General features: G+C 36.3%; 2 protein-coding genes across 4 annotated transcripts in view; both read left to right on the top strand.

The window, feature by feature from the left end:
- Positions 1-12,176, top strand: part of LOC107704512 (EF-hand calcium-binding domain-containing protein 7-like) — a 15,322-nt gene extending 3,146 nt beyond the window's left edge. The window contains exons 1-11 of one of the 3 annotated variants that reach the window (XM_016507446.1): positions 56-166; positions 269-464; positions 1,716-1,837; positions 6,301-6,442; positions 6,566-6,675; positions 7,616-7,776; positions 7,920-8,053; positions 8,524-8,672; positions 8,859-9,068; positions 9,960-10,067; positions 10,276-10,537. In XM_016507446.1, coding sequence (XP_016362932.1) covers positions 92-166; positions 269-464; positions 1,716-1,837; positions 6,301-6,442; positions 6,566-6,675; positions 7,616-7,776; positions 7,920-8,053; positions 8,524-8,672; positions 8,859-9,068; positions 9,960-10,067; positions 10,276-10,356 — 1,488 coding nt within the window. In that variant the 5' untranslated portion in view covers positions 56-91 and the 3' untranslated portion in view covers positions 10,357-10,537. Of the gene's footprint in view, positions 1-55; positions 167-268; positions 465-1,715; positions 1,838-6,300; positions 6,443-6,565; positions 6,676-7,615; positions 7,777-7,919; positions 8,054-8,523; positions 8,673-8,858; positions 9,069-9,959; positions 10,068-10,275; positions 10,538-12,103 lie in introns of those variants that run through there. The other 2 variants (XM_016507445.1, XM_016507444.1) reach the window with 2 other exon arrangements.
- Positions 12,121-19,781, top strand: LOC107704513 (phosphoglucomutase-1-like). The gene is made up of 11 exons (XM_016507447.1): positions 12,121-12,440; positions 13,693-13,855; positions 13,948-14,091; positions 14,198-14,323; positions 14,442-14,632; positions 15,298-15,452; positions 15,593-15,708; positions 17,603-17,738; positions 17,839-18,022; positions 18,835-18,969; positions 19,485-19,781. The coding sequence occupies exons 1-11, from the start codon at positions 12,195-12,197 to the stop codon at positions 19,572-19,574; spliced, it is 1,686 nt and encodes a 561-aa protein (XP_016362933.1). The 5' UTR covers positions 12,121-12,194; the 3' UTR covers positions 19,575-19,781.
- Positions 19,782-20,502: the final 721 nt, after the last annotated feature.

Here is a 20,502-nt window from a genome sequence, read left to right as displayed (position 1 = left end):
TGTTCCATTCGCTCTTTACAACAATGTTTGCCTGCTTTTATAATCATTTCACGTTTGTATTTTGATTTGTTTGTTTTAGTCTGGTGAAAAAATGTCACCTAAGGAAGTGGATGAAATCTTTTCCTTAGCAGATGTCAACAAAGATGGGAAGTTAGACTATGCAGAGGTATGATCTCCAAGCATTTGGTTGAAAAAGGGTGGTTTGTAATGACAATTGACAAATTGTAGTATAAAATAGGTGAGTTGAATTAGCCAGCCTGCTGTTTAGTTCTGCAGGCTTCTTGAGTCTACTGCAGAGCAGTGTCAGACCGCAGCACTGAAGAAGCTTGAGGCTGATGCCAAACTGAAGAGGCAGAACTTTGGCAACCAGTTGGACAACTCCCCACAGAGCTCAGAGTCCCAACCTGAGCTTCCAGCTTCAGAGACACAGCCCAGAACAGAGCTGGAAACCACACAGAGGAAAGGTATGATACAGGGTCTGCACACAAGCACAAAACATAAAAGCACAATATATTATAGTGTAATATATTAGTAAATTATAATGCTACAGAATGCTTTTGCCGTCACCCTCTTTACTTTGGAGTGAGGAATTTTGCTGAAAATTTACTCAACCCTCAAGTCATTCAAGATGTAGAGTTTGTTTCTTCATCAGAACAGATTTGAAGAAATTTAGCATTACATCACTTGCTTGCCACCAGTGGATCCTCTGCAGTGAATGGGTGCCGTCAGAATTAGAGTTCAAGCAGGTGATAAAAGCATCACAATAATCCACATGACTTCAGTCCATCAGTTAAAGTCTTGTGAAGTGAGAAGCTGCATGTTTTTAATAAACAAATCCATCATTAAGGCGTTTTAACTTTAAACCGTCACTCCTGGCCATAATAAAAAAATGTCCATCCCGTTATCCTGTCACATCAAAATCCACCAACATGTTTGTTTAGAACTCTTTTGGACTGTTTTTATTTGTAAGCAGTGCTTGATCTGTGCATATTCCTCAACTGATTAAGACAAGAGCACGTTTTCACTGGAGAAAGCAATATTAAGGATTTGTGTTTTAGCAGGAAGTAATTGTTTGGCGTTAAAAAATGCTTTTCACTTCACAAGACATTAATTGATGGACTGTTATTATCAGCTGTTTGGACTCTCGTTCTGACGGCACCCATTCACTGCAGAGGATCCATTGGTGAGCAAGTGATGTACTTATCTACATGTTGAATGGCCTGAGGGTGAGTACATTTTTTTCTTTTTTTTTCTTTTGGATGAACTGTTCCTTTCAAATTTGACAGTACAAGTCGGGTCGGGTTCAATCAGCTCTGCTTTACAGAATGGATTTCACATTTGGGTGTACAAAAAAGCAAACAAACACACATTTCTGTTTCCATTCCTCACACTGCAGTCTATTATATAGTAAGTAATGATTAAGCTATTGATCTCCCCTCATGTGTGATGAAAAATCATTTGGATTTGTGCCATAATGTGAACTCAATATAGGGTTTGCATGGGGAGGAGCTTTTAAAACCTTTTGATTAAGGCAGCCATTTGTCATTATTATGAGTAAGTGCAGGACTAGTGATACTTTGCTTTTGCTTTAGCTTTTGGGTGTTCAATTTTAAACATTGTTTTAAAGTGTGCAGTTCATTGTTCATTTTCTTTTTTGGATTTCTAAGTGATGCAGCTGTTGTAATGAAGATAGTTTCTATTTTTGCATATGACAGACAGTCGCTCATCATCCAGACCATCTTCAGCTCGCAGTCGTCGGTCATCTTTATCCACAGTCATCCCCATGGGCGCTGGCAGCACTAAGAGTGGCAGACTGGTGGAGCCCAAATCTCTACAGGTACCAGCTGCATTGTGGGAGTGCCGGTTTCTTTTGGACTTTGCTTAAAATCTCTCTGCTAGAACTCTTAAGAATAGAGGTTAAGGTTGGGATAAGATTGCGCAATCAAAATATCATTAAAATATGTAGGGCTGCAACTAACGATTATTTTGATAATCGATTAGTTGGTCGATTATTTATTATTATTTATTGTTTAATCGGATTTTAAAAATTATATTTTATTTTATTGACAAAAAACACACTATTCCACATTCTGCCTAATGTCCTTCAAACAAACGTGCCAACTGAATGCTATGAAAACATAGTGCTTAACAATTTATTAGACCTGCCATAATAAAGAGAAAACACATTTTAGGAATTATAGGAATCTGTCAAAAAAAAAAAATTTAAATCCAAAAATGTTATTGTCATTTAATGGGCAAATAAACTTAAACAACTAAATAGTATTTATTCACATAAAAAAGGCCTCCTATGCCCTTCATAACAGCTTGCATTCTTGCTGGCATTGTTTTTGTACTTTTTTACTGTAATTGGGTATCTGAAAAAAAACACTATAAAGCTCTCTGCCTTTCTTTCATAGATAACAGCAATAATTATATTATAGTATTAGAAATAGCCTACTACTGGTACTAAAGAGCTTACACATATTGGAGGTCTAACCAATACAGAAAGCTAAAAAATGATTTTGGTAATCACCAGTGCTATTAGTTTAGAGCAGCATTGGCACAAACCATAATTTGTTAAAAACCTTACATTAATTTGTTTTAATAAATTTAAGCATAGTATATAGTGAATATAGTTTAAATCTCTGCATTAAAAATTAAAATAATAAAGATGATAAAGACGAATAAAATCACACTCAGTTGTAACCAATAGGTAAGAGTAGTGTTCTGCAGGAACACGTTCACTTTGACCACAGTCACGTCTTCCTGTCATTTCTTAATCCTGTAATAGGCGGTTATGAAGCGTCTGATATTTATATTCAGACAATTACACGCTGTTATCCCCTTACAGTTCCTACTCTCATAAAATACTCGCAATGCATGTTGACCTTTAAACCTCGATTTAACTTTCAACAACAGATATGTCAGCACAATGAATGTTTTTGCGCAGATTATTAATTGTCTCTCTTTTCCGTCTGTCTGACGCGCGTGCACTCGCCCGCCGCTCATTCAATAAAGATTAAAATTTAACACAGACTGTCAGGACGGACTTTTATGCAAAAGTGGAAATGCTCGCGTGAATTTGTGACATTTATAAATAAGGATATGACCGTAAACTGTAAGTTTTTGCGCTGAGGACGCACACACATCATCTGCCAAAGCGCCAGGGAAAGCCATTACGCTAATGCATTAGCTTAAAGCTTAAAATAAAGAATTCTCATGTTTTGGGCAGCTTGGATCACATAACTCTCCCTCAGCATCTCATTCTGTTTCCTCCATTATTTTTTTAGATGCATTTTGTCCATAAAAATGCGTCATTCAGTGCTGTAATTTGACGCGACCCGCTGAAGTTGGACGTGCACTGTGGGCAGACCCGACTAATCGATAATGAGAATCGTTGTCGATGATTTTCATAATCGATTTTATCGATTAGTTGTTGCAGCCCTAAACATATGTTTAAAATTAAACAACTGCTGTAAACATCACAACTAGGAGTAGCTGAGCTAAACAAGTTTCAATCAGGCAGTACCTTAAAATGTACTGTAACTGGCTTAGCTTTGCATTAGTATATTGTACTGCTAAATTAAAATGCTAAAATAAAAGTAACATGTTTTTAATGAATGAAATGTTATAATAAATTGTATACAAATATTTGTAGTCATTTAGCTGACAGAGACAGCGCTCATTAATCAGCAGAAACTAGACTATAAATGAGTAAAAGTTAGCATTATAGGCTAATTTCCATCTGTTGTCCTGACCCATTCCTAAAAAGTCAACCTAAAAATTGAAGAAAAAAAACAAACAAAGTAAAACTCAATATGAAATAAAATAATAATTTAATAAATAAAATATCATTATTTTAAAATAAAATAAAAGAATGAAAAGGCTGAGTAATAATGGAATGAGCAATTAAGGAATAAATTGTTACGCACCCATGTAACAATCACAAGCTTCCTATCTAGGAACTTCCGTTTTGCCTACAACCTAAACTTTATCTAAACTCAAGTGCCTTAAGGGCATCTATACATTTGCTGTGTTTTTGTAGTATCGAAGCCTTTTGGTAGCAAATTTTCACCTGGTCGATATGAGTGCAGCTCTGCTATTGATCTCCTTCCCTTTGTTTACACTCTTTTTGACTTTAACCTCAGCTGGTTTGCTTTACCACAGAAAAATAATGACCAAACTCGTCAAAGCAAAGAGATTGGAAAAAAACTAGATGCTCTTGGGTGAAGAAAGTTCTATCGCCTTAGTTCCAGCCTGTTGTATTACCTGAGCCAGGAGCTTGATAATTGGGTGTAGGGATTGGAAAGGGTCAGGTTGTGTGTTTTTATGGTGGCTCGCGGTCTGTGCGCGAGACTTTAAATTACGGAGGTTCCTGGGAGGTGACAGGGCAGTGTATTAGTCCAGCCGAGTGACCCATCTCCTTGGGACACTACATCAGGGCCTTTTAAAGTAGACACTTGCCTCGGGCGCTTTTCTTCATTTTGATTCGGGGTGGACAAACCACCCAAGTGTTATGATTTGATCCTTAACACGTTTCACAACCCAGCATAAATTCTGGGAGGAAATTGCCTTTGTTGAAGAAGTGTCATTTCGGGAACATGTTTTTAGCACTCGGAAAAGAAGCATAAACCAATTCTAAACATTAAAAGGCCTCTGTGGCACCTGAGGACAAGGTTTATTTCCCAAAACTACTCTCTGATGGGTCAGAAAGGAGGCTGTTTGACTGTTTTTTTGATTACTTGATGATCCAACACCCGCTTACCCCCATTGAAAGGCTTGGAGGGGCCAGGACAATTTTTAATATAACTCCGATTGGATTCGTCTGAAAGAAGAAAGTCACATACACCTAGGATGCTTTTAGGGTGAGTAAAACACAGGCAAATTTTCATTTTTGGGTGAACTAACCCTTTAAACAACTACAAATGAGTCAAAGTTCGCATTATAGGCTAATTTCCGTCTGTTGTCCCTGGCCCATTCCTAAAAAGTCAACCTAAAATTTCTAAAACAAATTAAAAAAAAATCTAATATATTTAAATAAATACACACATGCATACATAAATAAAGGCTGAGTAATTATGGAATGGGCTATTTGGGAATAAATTGTTACAAACAATCTTGGAACTTCCATTTTGCCTACATACTAAACTTTATCTAAACTGAAGTGCCTAAAGGGCAGCTATACATTTGCTGTGTTTTTGTAGTATCGAAGCCTTTTGGTAGCAAATTTTCACCTGGTCGATATGAGTGCAGCTCTGCTATTGATCTCCTTCCCTTTGTTTACACTCTTTTTGACTTTAACCTCAGCTGGTTTGCTTTGTCACAGAAAAATAATGACCAAACTCGTCAAAGCAAAGAGATTGGAAAAAAACTAGATGCTCTTGGGTGAAGAAAGTTCTATCGCCTTAGTTCCAGCCTGTTGTATTACCTGAGCCAGGAGCTTGATAATTGGGTGTAGGGATTGGAAAGGGTCAGGTTGTGTGTTTTTATGGTGGCTCGCGGTCTGTGCGCGAGACTTTAAATTACGGAGGTTCCTGGGAGGTGACAGGGCAGTGTATTAGTCCAGCCGAGTGACCCATCTCCTTGGGACACTACATCAGGGCCTTTTAAAGTAGACACTTGCCTCGGGCGCTTTTCTTCATTTTGATTCGGGGTGGACAAACCACCCAAGTGTTATGATTTGATCCTTAACACGTTTCACAACCCAGCATAAATTCTGGGAGGAAATTGCCTTTGTTGAAGAAGTGTCATTTCGGGAACATGTTTTTAGCACTCGGAAAAGAAGCATAAACCAATTCTAAACATTAAAAGGCCTCTGTGGCACCTGAGGACAAGGTTTATTTCCCAAAACTACTCTCTGATGGGTCAGAAAGGAGGCTGTTTGACTGTTTTTTTGATTACTTGATGATTTAGAGTATATTTGCCGTAACATTTTAGCTAGACCTAAACAACAGCAGTTAAAAGAGCAAAAAGACTTGCTTTAGACAAGAATTTATGGGTTTCCTCAGGCATTGTTACTTTTAATTACATTATTAGTGCATATAATATGAATTTCAATGGGCTGTATTGAAATTTAGGCTTATTCGTATATAATTTACATACTGAAATAAATATTTGATTTTGTTTCGTTCCACCCAGGTCTTTGATCGCCTTTGTTTTAGCAGTCTATAATGTCAATACAATAGCGCCACCCTGTGGTTGCATCTTCAACTTCCTCCAAAAACATTTCTTGCTGGAATTATGATACTGCAGTTGTTTAATGTTTCTACTGTGTTGTACCTTTAACACCTATTTCACCAGGATTGGCATCATACTCTTATGAGAGGTTGTTTTTATCTGGAGGAAGATGTAACCATTGTTTCTCTTCAGTATCGCCTGGTAATACCAGAGACTACCAGCGTCTACCTGACCATACAGCCCCTCAACCTTAGCCCGATTCCTGGTAAATATATGGTGTTATAGACCGAAGTTACTGAAGTTACCGATTTTTAATTATTCTAAGTATTCAATTAGGCAGATTAGTGAATTTTGTAGTAGTAATTTTGACTGTATGTGTATGCCACAGAGAAGCCTTCCCCGTGGATGTGTGTGGACACAGCTCTCTATGTGGTGACGGGGAATGAGACCAAAGAAGATTCAAATTTGGTTTGCTTTACTGAGTTAAGGGATAAGGAGGTTGGTAAATGTTTCCATTTTCTATCTAAATATAATAGTATTTATATTATTGAATCATAATGCCTGCTTGTATGTAAAGTATGTTGACATTCTCTTTTAAGCAATGATTCTCTGACACAATTACCTTTTCCATTTGACTTTTAATCATTTTATCTTTTTATTTTAATTGTTTATATACCGTTCCACCTCAGGCTAAATGAATAAATATTAATGGATGTGTTGATATAATTGGGCATTTCAAAAGGGTAACAGGGTTGGTTTGTAATGCTGATGTTTCTGCAAATATACTACACATGTAGACTTTTCATACACTTTTCATAATCAGCAGCTGTTTGTACAAAATCATGGTAACAGTGTTAACATTATAAAAGCATCCTACTGACAAATATAACGAATCATAAAATAAAGTGATAAATAAGAGAAGTCTTGTCCACAGAGTTTACTTCCTGAATGCAAGGCGACATCATATTCAAACACAGAAAAATATGACAGTGTCAGGGTTGACTCTTGGGTACTACTGTAACTTTTTAAAAATACGTTATGTCAGCTAACATTGAAAAATAAATGTAGAGAAAATAAAGACAAAAGGCTCTCTCTCTTTATCTCTCTCTTTCTATATATGATATGTTTAGAAAAAAATATCTGTATTAACAATATTATCTATATTAATAGTAAATGTTTGCATCAGCTATTCATTGTTGAACATTTTTTACATTAATACAATATGAGGGACACAAATGTCTTTTTATAAAAATTAAAAAAAACAAGAGTTAAATAGGAAATGTCTTTAAGTATAAAATATAAATATATATATATATTAAGTATAGCCTATATATTAAAATATCAAAATACTAAATTGAGAACTGCATCAAGGCAAAACAAAGGTCATTGGAATTGTAATCAAATGATTACATTTTATAACAGTATGTTTGATGAACAGAGGTTTCTGTGGAGAGGAGAGCTCAGTGCCGGCTCATATCTGCTCTTGCCCTTCACCACTGGCTGCAGATTGATGAAGAGGACGAGGAAGACTTCCACTAAAACTGCTCAGCTAGTCAACCGCACCCAGTCTGGAGAGCTGGAGCTAACCAGAGAGTTCAAGTTAGTCAATTCTAATGTTAACAAATTTACAATGAGTTAGGGTGGAGGGCTGAATAAATGATTGATTACTGAATTTAGGTTATTTTAGGTATCTGACATTATACTGAATTTATGCAAAGATGCTGTACTGTTTTGTTCCACAGGGTGGCATTGTCTGACATCTTTGAAGTGATTGATTTGGATGGCAGTGGTCTGCTGAGCCTAGAGGAGTACAACTTCTTTGAACAGAGAACCAGTGGAGAGAAATGTGATGAGGATGCCTGGGCCATCTGCAGAGGTCCTCATACAAACACACTGTAAATGAAACAGACACATCACATTTGTTAAATGAAATCCAATACTTGTTTCTTACTAATTTTGGGATGCTAATTTTTGCTCTTGCATGTCACACTTTCTTACAAAATATGATGTGCATTTTCTAGCATAAGTAGTAAGGCAAAGAAGTCTTGTATTATCCCTTAATCACCAGAAAAACTGCCACAAAGACTTGATTCCTATCTTCCTCTTGCCAAGTTTTAATTATTTGTTCAATTCACACTTTGACATTAAATGGTGTATTTTAACAAATTTTTGATGCAATTTAATCATTATTGACAAGTAAATTTCTTTGGTTGTTGTGATAAAGTCTTCAATAATATTTCTTTTTTTTTTTTTTTTTATAAAAATGTTGCTTCCAGATCTTGAACAAGTAATATCCAATCTAGTCTAATAATATGCATTTCTATAACAGTATTTGCTCTCCTATAGAGAACTTTGACACAAAGAACAGTGAGTTAACTAGACAAGGCTTCCTGGAGCTCAACCTGATGGAAGCGAATGATCGTGAGGGAGACCCCAGAGATTTGTGGCTCACCCTGAAGGCCATGGGCTACAACCACAGTTTAGATATGGTGGAGGTACAAAGGTCTTTGAGACTAACTTGTAATTCCAACTAATAAAAAACTGAAGATGTTTTTGCAAGGGTTTAGGGAACATGTCCTTTATTTCTAAATGGAATAATTTTTTGTGTAGCTAACTTGTAGCCAGTGTAATCAGAACATGCTGAGCTAATGTCTGTGTACATTATTTCTTTTTTCTACCAGGCCTGTCCGTTTGTCATTGAAGTCTACTGTGAGGATGCCAAGGCAACTCTTCAGGCAGTTCATTTGGATTCTGGGATCAAGATGTTGAATTCTGCTGTACAGAGGTCTATCACGTCAAAAGCAGAGGCCAGATCTCTCAAAGGTCATGAGAATGTCTTGATTTATACATACAAAGGAGAGAGCAGAATTTCATCAGTCATTGCCAATAAGGTATGTAAGATTATTGTTTTATGTCACTTAGCTGTTAAAAAGAGTTTAAAAAGCCAACTCTTTCAAAAATGCCTGTGTAGGCCTCACTTTAGCACCTCTGGTACTTAACATTCACTGGGAATAAAACAAAGTAACTGGAATGCTTTATAGAAAGGAACCCTGGCCATGAGTAGAATTTCAATGTCCTGATTTGCCATTATATAGGCAAAGTCAGCTGAAAGACCATTCCAACAGATAGAAGGGAATTAGATCTGCTAATAGGACTTGAGATTTTGCCATAGTCAGTGGAAATAATGATCTGAAATATACACTAATGTTTGGGGTCGGTAAGATTTTTAAAAATGTTTTTAAAGAAGACTCTCGTGCTCACTAAGGCTGCATTTATTTGATCAAAAATACAGTAAAAACAGTAATATTGTGAAATATTGTTACAATTTGCACAATAATTAATTTCTATTTTTTATATATTTTGAAATGTGTTTTATTCCTGTGATGGCAAAGCTGAATTTTCAGCATCCATTACTCTGGTCTTCAGTGTCACATGATCCTTCAGAAATCATTCTAATATAATGATTTGCTGCTCAAGAAACATTTCTTATTAATATCAATGTTGAAAATGGCTGTGCTGCTTAATATTTTTGTAAAAACCGTGATCATTTTTTTCAGTGTTTTTTGATGAATAAAAAGTTCAACAGAACAGCATGTGAAATAGAAATATTTTTGATCAATTTAATGCATACTTCCTGAATAAAGGTACTTTTTTTTTACTGATCGCAAATTTTTGAATGTTAGTGTTCACATTTCCTATGGCATTGTTGTTAATGAATGGTTCTAAAACGTAATGTAATGTTTTCTTTTCACTTATTTTTCCTGTCACTTTCGATGCCGTAGTCCAATCAGAAAATGACGGTGCACATCAACAATGAGCAAAGCAAGAACTGTGTGAGCAGCAGAGGCATGAGTGTGTTTGCTGTGGAGGTTCCTGCTAGGACTAAAATGGTGAGATACACCATTTTCACTCACAAATAGAGACCAGTTTCTTCTGTAGATGCAGGATGAGGTGCATTTCATGCTCTGTTTCCCATTCTCAATTAGAACTAATAAAAGAACCAAATTAGAGCGAGGCTAGTTGCACATGACAGACAATCAGATTTACACTTATGATGAATATCTTTAACAATTATGCCCTCTTTTGGTCTCTGTTCAGGTATGTCAGCACGTCATGGCTTTAAATGATCAACAGGAGTGGACTTACAACTGTGTTGAGACCATCATACCAAGTTTGTAAATGCCTCAGTAACGGTAGGAACTTATTATGAGTCAACAAATAATGTAGTGCTATTTGTAATATTTGTGTAATTTGTTTAGCTACAATGACCATTGTAAACATGTTTAATAATAGCTGTCAAAAGTTATCATGTTTGTTTGTTTGTTTGTTTTTGCAGTTTCTGTAAGCATTATTAATGTTATTACAGTACATTCAATATATTAATGTTTTTTATTGTAAATAAAGCAATTATTTTCAGTTGTTTTTGTGATTATTGTCAGTAAATTATTTTTAGTTTATTTGTTTATTATTTAAATTATAACAATGATTTTAAAGTTCACACAATGATTTAATATATTTTCCGTGGACGGTTTGTTTGGAAGAATTTATTTTATTTTTTTTTATTTTTTTTTTTTTCACATTCACCCCAGTCCATAATGTGAGGTAACCAATCACATTACATGTCATATCAGTTTGGTTTCCTATGAAACACTTCCTATGTAACAATTTAACATAAGCAATATAAATACTATAATTTAGTTTTAAGCACTAGTCTGGCATTAAGCTAGTGGGCAAACATACAATCCAAATTCCAGAGTGTTGTACACACAGACCTAAATTTTATTCGCCCCTGACCTTTAGCTCCACGTGTAGGTTTAAGTTTCTATTTATAGCTTTCAGTCAATTATTTTGCCCTTTGACTTTCACTACTGTAACTGTAGAACAAGACACTAAAGGTCACATGACATGTGAGGAGTATTTAAACTACATTCCTTTGCTCTCCATCTCTCACCAACAAAGTAAACTTCTTTTCAAACTTTGCATTCAATATGTAGCCTATGTGTTATCTAGTTTTGTTAGAGATTTTTGTATAACAATCTTTTATCCAAAATGTGGCTCCCACATCTGCTTCTCTTGCATTCGAGACACAGTTCCAGCTTGACTTTTAACCTGTGTTTTTTTAAAGAAACCTGCAATATCATGACAACATGCGAACCTTGCATCATTGTAAACTTTGTTCTGCTTTGAATGAATTCTGGGTGAAACTTGATGCAATAGACAAACAAAACTCTGACCAAGAGCGCCAGCTTTCCCAACATGTACTTTCATAGGGCCCCTAAATTTTCTCCCATAAGACCATCAGGTGCTTACGTGTACAACTAAAAGCCTTAAATGTTCATATTGATATAAATATTGAGATTCTGTTCAGATATAATAATAAAGTGGGGGAAGTCGTGGCCTAATGGTTAGAGAGTCGGACTCATAACCCAAAGGTTGTGGGTTCGAGTCTCGTACCGGCAGGGATTGTAGGTGGGGGGAGTGAATGTACAGCGCTCTCTCCCACCTTCAATACCACGACTGAGGTGCCCCTGAGCAAGGCACCGAACCCCCAACTGCTCCCCGGGTGTCGCAGCATAAATGGCTGCCCACTGCTCCGGGTGTGTGTTCACGGTTTGTGTGTGTTCACTGCTGTGCGTGTGCACTTTGGATGGGTAAATGCAGAGCACTAATTCCGAGTATGGGTAACCATACTTGGCCACATGTCATGTCACTCACTCACTAATGATGAATCCCTCGATCTGCAACCACTCTGATGTTCAAATATTGCTTGTTTGCTTAGCTTTTCATATGATACAATATAAATTTAGAGCATAAAACATAGTTTTATGATTTACTTGCTTTGGGGTTTTGTACACTCTAGTATTAGACCTTATATATGGCTCAACTGTCTTTTTAAATGTGGGCGTGTCCGTTTAAATGGTGAAAGGCCAATGTGTGAATAGAGAAGCTACGTGGTGAACAACACACACATCCCGCTGGGCACCCGGATTGTGACAGACACTCACCGCTGCTGCAACATGGTGAAAATTACGGTTATTAAGACCAAACCGTACACCGACCAAAAACCCGGAACCAGCGGTTTGAGAAAGAGGGTGACTGTATTCCAACAGAACCAGCATTATGCGGAGAATTTTATCCAGAGTATCATTTCCACCATTGACCCTGCTCAGAGGCAGGAGGGCACCCTGGTAGTGGGAGGAGATGGACGGTTCTTCATGAAAGACGCTATTCAGCTGATCATCCAGATTGCTGCAGCTAATGGGGTTAGTATTGGCCGAATTCGACGCGTAATTGTATGCAAAAGTAACGTGTATCAAAATGTATTTCCTTAAATAGGAAAGGGTGGTTCTGTCTAGTCATGACACATTCAAGTTCAGTTGCAACTGTGCTCTGCCATGCATGCTTTCAAAACTCCATGGAATAAACAGCAAGGTCACATTTTTGGAATTTCTTATCATAGCGTTTCCAAATACATTGCATACACAGTTATTGTTACATAATAATTTTGGCTGGGGAATAATCTTGTCCACATTGTTCGTGATTGTTCAATTCGTAAACTACTCGTTCATATAAGTCGGATCTTTTCAATGAATCGGTTTGCAAAACCTTTCTGAACCATTCATTGACAAATCGAGCGATTTGTACGCGAGTCGGACTGAATCGGTCTGTGCGGTTCTCGAGTCACCAGACCTTGTGGGATCATGTCCGATTCAAAATACAGGAAATTTGACGTAATAACACCAGTGTTAATGAAACAGAATAAACAAAAACTCAGTAAGCACTATAACTTCATTTGTTTTATGCCAGGGATGAATGGATGACGTAACTTCTGCGGCGTGACGTAATTAATCGCGGAATATTTTTTGCCGATTCTTTAAATCAAGCCGTTCAAAAGAACCGATTCGCGGAAATGATTCGGACTTGATGCAAACGAGCTCGGTGATCTTTCTAGCTGAACTGTTTTGAGACACCTTTGACATTTCACGCACTGCCAAAAGCAGGAGCCGCTGCGTATTGACAACAACCAGTCTCATCATGTTGCAGAGCGCATTTAATTTAGAAAGTAAAAACTTGAAGGAGCGTTTTGTAAGGGCGTGAGGATTTCTTTAACAGGCAGTCTTGTAGCAGCGACCATGATGTGGAGGAGGCGTGCCTGCAGTCACGTCCCTAGTCTACACGGCATCAGTGCTGTATTGAGTGAAATCTGTACAGAACGCAGTGTTTGCATCTCCTTTCTTAAGTACTAGGACTTTATTCTTTATGAATATGCACTAGCCATGTCCTATCGATTGCAGTGTTGTGTAACAGTCCATAGTATATGTGTGTCCTATAAGTCACAAGAACGCATCAATAGGGTTGATGTGATGTAAACATTGTACTGGATGGCAAAGTGAGGATTGTTGTCTCTTATGGTTCAGGGTTTACGAGTGTATTTCTTAACATACCCTTTAACATGAGTATTTTTTATCTTTTATCATGAGTTGATCATCACTTGTCTCGTCCATGATGTCTTAGATTGGCAGGCTGGTCATTGGTCAGAATGGGATTATGTCAACACCTGCTGTTTCCTGTGTGATCCGAAAAATCAAAGCCGTCGGGGGTATCATCCTGACAGCCAGTCACAACCCTGGCGGCCCCAATGGAGACTTCGGCATCAAGTTCAACATATCTAGTGGAGGTTAGAGATACATGCATGAATTGGTAATTAGTAATGAAGGATTAAAGACTGTATTGAACTGGAATTCAGTTTGTCTGGTTTGTCTTTCCCAGGTCCTGCACCAGAGGGCATCACAGACAAAATCTTTCAGATCAGCAAGAGCCTCCAGGAATATCACATCTGCCCTGAGCTCAAGGTTGACCTCTCAACCATTGGGAAACAGACCTTTGAGGTTGCCACGTTCAAGCCCTTTACTGGTACCATTTTTGAGTTTTACTGTTTGCCAGTTACATAAAATCATTTTTCAGTTCATATTTGATTAATGTGTCTACAGTATGGTTAACAGTCTTGTATCTTTTGCAGTTGAAATTGTGGACTCAGTGGAATCCTATGCAGAGATGCTGAGAGATATCTTTGATTTTGTCGCTCTGAAAGAATTGCTCTCAGGACCCAATCATATCAGTGTACGGCTTGATGCAATGCATGGAGGTATGGATTTTATTCCCCCAAAAACATCAAAAGCATGCATAAGTCCTCTGAAACGACAGTTACATAAACAGTATATAAAGCAACTGAAGACTGACTCTTTCTGTGTTTTTCGCACTAGTTGTGGGTCCCTATGTAAAGAAGATTGTGTGTGAAGAACTTGGCTCGCCTGCTAACTCTGCTGTTAACTGTGTCCCCTCTGAGGACTTTGGGGGACACCATCCCGACCCTAACTTAACATATGCTGCTGACCTGGTCAACACTATGAAGGGAGGTGAATATGACTTCGGAGCAGCTTTTGATGGTGATGGTGTAAGTCTAAAAGTTGATATCTTAAGTTTATAACCACATACGCTGCTGTTCAAAAGTTAGGGGTTATGCAGATTTAAAAAAATATATTTTTAACAAATTCTCTTCTGCTCTCCAAGTCTGTATTTATTTGATTAAACAAACAGTCAAAACAGCAATATTGTGAAATATTATAACAATTTAAAATAACTGATTTCTATTTTAATATCTTTTAAAATTGTATTTTTTCATGTGATGGCAAAGCTGAATATTCAGTAGCCATTACTCCAGTCTTCCTTCCAGTCACATAATGCTTCAGAAATCATTCAAAAAGGCTGATTTTATATATATATATGAATATTTATAATTAATTATAACTAGTTATGATTAATTATTCATATTTCCCCATGAGCTGATTCGCTACATGTGTGTGTACAAAAAATTCAGGATTCTTTGATGAATAGAAAGTTCAAAAGAACAGCATTTATTTTAAATTGAAATCTTTTGTAACATTATACATGTTTTTACTGTCAGTTTTGATCAATTTAATGCATTCTTGCTGAATAAAAGTATTTGAAAAACTGCTTCCAAACATTTCCACAATAGTTGTGCTTTTAATTATGCAATTAAAATCAACCAAGAAATTAAACCTCATCGTCATATTTCCCTTCTTGCTGTTCTATTTGCAGGATCGTAACATGGTTCTGGGTAAGCATGGATTCTTTGTAAACCCCTCAGACTCTGTGGCAGTCATCGGTGCCAACATTACATCCATTCCTTATTTCCAGAAGACTGGCGTGAAGGGTCTAGCTCGCAGTATGCCCACCAGCGGGGCTTTGGACAAGTATGATCATCTAAGCTCACTTATATTTTATGATTTAACCCTATGTTTAACCATCTCAATAAGTGTAATAAGTGTGCACTACACACGCCATAGTGTCTCATTAACTTTAGAGCAATATATTATTTGTTTTTGCCATACAGTGTTGCCAAAGCTTTGAAGATGCCGCTTTATGAGACTCCCACAGGCTGGAAATTCTTTGGAAACTTGATGGATGCTGGCAAGTTATCCCTCTGTGGTGAAGAAAGCTTTGGTACTGGTGAGTAGCTATGAAACCATTGGTGTTATTCAGTCAAATAGGATATTTTAACTCGCTATTAACCTGCTTAAAGGTTTTATGCTGAAAAGCTTTTATTTTTAGTATTTAAATTAGTGGGTAAATATTTAAAAAAAATAAAAATAAAACATTATATATATATATATATATATATATACACACACACACACAGTCAAACCAAAAATTATACAGATTTTTGATTTTTTTTTTTTTTACTAGTGGGTGCAGGACCCTATAATTCATAAATGTAAGTGAGGATAGCAAAATAAAGTGAACTGACATACCCAAACATTCTTCATACAGTGGATTACCAGTAAAATTTGGGATCAAAAATATTCAGACACTTTAAGCTGACCTTGTTTTGCTTAAAGGGGTCCTATTATGCTCTTTTACAAAGTCTTGATTTTGTTTTGGGGGTGTACTAGAACAGGCTCTCATACTAGGGTGTTTGAAACACATTATTTTTCCCATATTTTACATTATTACAACACCTCTCTCCCCAGTCTGGCATGAACGGCTCAAATAGTTCCTGTATCAAATGAAGGCCCGCCTTCTGAAATACGAAGTGTGCTGTGATTGGTTAGCTGGGCCAGTGTGTGTTGTGATTGGCAGCACTCGGCGCCTGGTCGGGAAATGTCATGCCCCTTACCATAGCCGCCTGCGAGCTTTAGTGTAAATATTGCGTCAAAATCAAATCAATTTGAGCGCCATTTAAACCCGGATGATTGTAACCACTCTAAATTCGTCTGTGAAAAAGTGAAAAAGCATAATAGGACCCCTTTAAGTGTTTTTTTTTCTTTAATTGCTAATGCAACCTTTTTACACCACACACTGAACAAAATTAAGCAGTGCTTGGTAATTGGTTGGCCTAAATTGGCATTATCTAATTGTGTACTTAAATTTAACAACTGAATAATTTTTGGTTAATTGTAATCCATTACATACCTTTCTATCAGTTATCTGACATTATCAAGATGAATTTGTTCTGACTGAGTTCTTGTCATATTTTATTTCCATTTTCTAAACTATAGTGAATAAACTGATATAATATGAGAAATGTTGAAGGTGTCTGAATAAATTTGTTTGATATACAGTATATACACGCCTAGTAACTAAAATGTTTGAAGATGCTGATTATTTTGAGGTTGTACACTGTAAAAATAAAAAAAATATGTGATGTGTCATACAGAGACTTTTAAAAGGACTGTCCTTTTACTGTTTTCACCGTAAACTGTATGATAATTAAGAGTTTTGACACAACTATAAATTTTACAGTATTTTACAGGGGGGTGAAAGACAAATAATGTGATGTTAAACTGTTTACAGTTACTCACCATGTAAGGTAACATAATTAATCATGTTTTTACTGTAGCATTTGTACTTTTTATCTGTAAAACATACAAACATTTTTACAGTTTATATTAAAGGGATAGTTCACCCAAAAATGAAAATTCTGTCAGTAATTACTCACCTCATGTCGTTCCAAACCCATAAGACCTTCGTTCATCTTTGGAACACAAATTAAGGTATTTTTGATGAAATCCGACAGCTCATTGACCCTTCATAGACAGCAACACAACTACCACGTTCAAGGCCCAGAGAGCTAGTAAGGACATTGTTAAAATAGTCCATGTGACTTCAGTTCAACTGTAATTTTATGAAGCTATGAGAATACTTTTTGTGCGCAAAGAAAACAAAAATAATGACTTTATTCAACAATTCTTCTCTTATGAAGCTAATAAAGTTATAAATTTGTTTTTCACCACCACTTCCATTATGTCATAATCATAGTAAGTCAAGCTCTTTCCTCTCAAAATATGAAAGAAAGCTTGATTTCTCATGATACAACCTTTTTAAAGTGCTGTTTTTTTGGTAGGTTCTGATCACATCCGGGAGAAGGATGGTCTGTGGGCAGTTCTCGCATGGCTCTCAATCCTGGCCACTCGCAAACAGAGCGTAGAGGATATCATGAAAGACCATTGGCAGAAGTTTGGAAGGAACTTCTTCACAAGGTAACCGCAATAAAGTGACATGCTGATCTCTGTAGCTTGACTGCCCTCTGCTGGTAGACTTGTGGAAGTCACCAGACTTTGTCCCAAATCTCTGTTTCAGGTATGACTATGAAGAGGTGGACTCAGATGCTGCGAATAAGATGATTGATCACTTACAGACGACTATGTCTGATAAAGCCTTTGTAGGGCAGAAGTTCTCCTCAGGGGATAAAACATATCAAGTGGAGAAGGCTGATAACTTTGAGTACACGGACCCTGTCGATGGCAGTGTTTCAAAAGGACAGGTGAGTCAGGTGTACACAAAACTATAATAATAATATAACATAATATGATTAAACATAAATTATTAATGATCATATGGTCAGCCCATTGCTTAATTAGTTTTTTAATTAGCTCTCCTGTAGATTTCAGGTCACGTTGATGTTCTGATGTGCATTTGTTCATATCTAGAATTAGATAGATTTATATATCTCTATAATATTTATGATTGTTTATTTAGTAAAAAGAAAAATATTTGATCAAAAATACATTGTGATAATTTTGTATTACCACTAATTTAAAGAGCTATTTCTTTCTTAATTACGTAATTTATTCCTGTGATGGCAAAGCTGAATTTACTTCAGTCTTCAGTGTCACATGATAATTCTAATATGTGATTCTTATAATCAACATTTTTTTAATTCTCTTTCATTCATTTATCTGAAATAAAAATTTGTTAAAGTTTTTTAAACAGTCAGTCATGAATTTCTACTTGTATAATAAAAGATTTTATATATTTACATGTATTTTATCCCTTTTTATGACTGCTGATTGTCCGTTCTTTTAAACATCAAATATTGAAATGACATTGATATGTAGATATTCGTTGATATGATTTCTCTGATGAAATTACGGATGATCTGCATTACTGTTGTTGAAAGAATAGCCTCATCATTACCTTTGTGTTTGAAATAGCTCATGAAAATACCATCCAAACAAACCGTCTTGGAGGCGTTTCATCTAAACACCTTTCTCAATTTCATAGAAATTTGTGCATGCTTTCCAAAACACAGTATGTTGGCCATCATCCCTGTTTCCTGTCTTCATGCTTATTTAGGGTTTGAGGATCATCTTCTCTGATGGCTCACGTATCATCTTCCGTCTCAGCGGGACAGGCAGTGCTGGGGCAACCATCAGGCTTTACATTGACAGCTATGAGAAAGACCCCCAGAAAATTTATCAGGACCCACAGGTAAACTGGTCAAAAGTTACGCTTTTTTTTTTTCACAAAATATGTTCTCCCACCACATATACTTTTACATAAAATGTTATTTATTTATTTATTTTTATTTATTTTATTTCTTTAAGTAAGTCTGTTGTAACTGTAGCAGTAATCAATTTTGACATGCTCATCCCTGCACATATGGTTAAAGATCCAATTCACTCAATTTGATCTGCTCAAACTGGATCACAAGAGTATTAATCTGTCTTAAAGAATCAACCTCAGACACGCTTAGAATTGAGCTATGATGACGTTTTAGTTCCAGCAGTTCTATTGATCTTGAGTTTTGAGGCTTGAGTTACTGTAGAAGAAAAGGATTCTCATTTTACTACAAAACACTGAATTTGGACCGTCTGTTTCCATTTAGTCTAAATCAAAAGTCCCTATTGTATTTCTCTCATTTTGTGGTTCCCTAATAGTGCACTTGTAACATTTCTATCCTCATTAAGATTATTAACATTGTCTCAACTGTTCATGCTGAACAGGTCATGCTGGCTCCTCTGGTGGACATTGCCTTGAGGATCTCTCAGTTACAGGAAAAGACGGGCCGCACCGCTCCAACTGTGATCACATGATTATCCTAGAGCCATATTCACCTGATCCAGCCCAGACTAGCTCTCACTGTACGCAGCAATGCCTTACTTTATCAGTCTCATACCCCAGTCATTATGTGTTCAATGTGTCCTCAAGAAAGTGTCACATTTCTAGTGTTCCACATGCACAATCAAAGATCTATATCCATTATAAATAGAGAGAGTATAAAATAAAGTCTATAAAATGAATAGCTTGTTGTGATTTGTTCTTAAGGAAGTCATGCTTTTTTCATGCACTATATGATTTGTCATTGGGACTAAAGCACTTAACTTTTCTCTGTGTCTGCTAGATCTATCATATTTGGATTCTAAAAACAACAGCTATGTTTTATTCATATACACAGTTTGTCTTTCATTTGAGGCTGAAAGTAGTAACTATTACGCTACGGTGTGTTATTAGTGGATAAAGAATCCTAAAGGCAGGAAACCTGCATAAAATATATTCTGCCTTTAAATTAGCACCACAAACAGCACAAGTGTCTTTCAATGGGAGTTGATACTTAAAAGCTCAGAGTACCATAATTTCATTTTTTTTTTTTTGAAGAGTCTTCTTTATAACCTAAATCTGGGTGATGGCATCTGTTCAAAATAAAAGCCTTTAACAAATAATTATTACCGGTTTGGTCGCTGAAAAAAATCATCACACAGATAAAAACTTTAACTTAAAAAGTTAAATATATTATTTATGTTTTTGGACACTGAGACTTTTGACATTTGACAAGATGTTGCCTCATGGATTTTCATAAAACTGTGTATTTATACATGACTGCATACATGATAAATAAGACATTATACAGTATTATATGTCAGAGTTTGTTACCAACACAATATATGCCTACCAAAACGTCATGAGTATCTAAATTAAAATCTGACACTTATATTTATTTTTTTAAACTTAAAGGGTAGTTCA

The sequence above is a fragment of the Sinocyclocheilus anshuiensis genome, unplaced genomic scaffold, assembly GCF_001515605.1.
Source record: "Sinocyclocheilus anshuiensis isolate Anshui unplaced genomic scaffold, SAMN03320099.WGS_v1.1 scaffold1538, whole genome shotgun sequence".
Taxonomy (NCBI): Eukaryota; Metazoa; Chordata; class Actinopteri; order Cypriniformes; family Cyprinidae; genus Sinocyclocheilus; species Sinocyclocheilus anshuiensis.
Note: the sequence above shows the minus strand (reverse complement) of the source record. Positions and strands in the feature narration are given on the sequence as shown.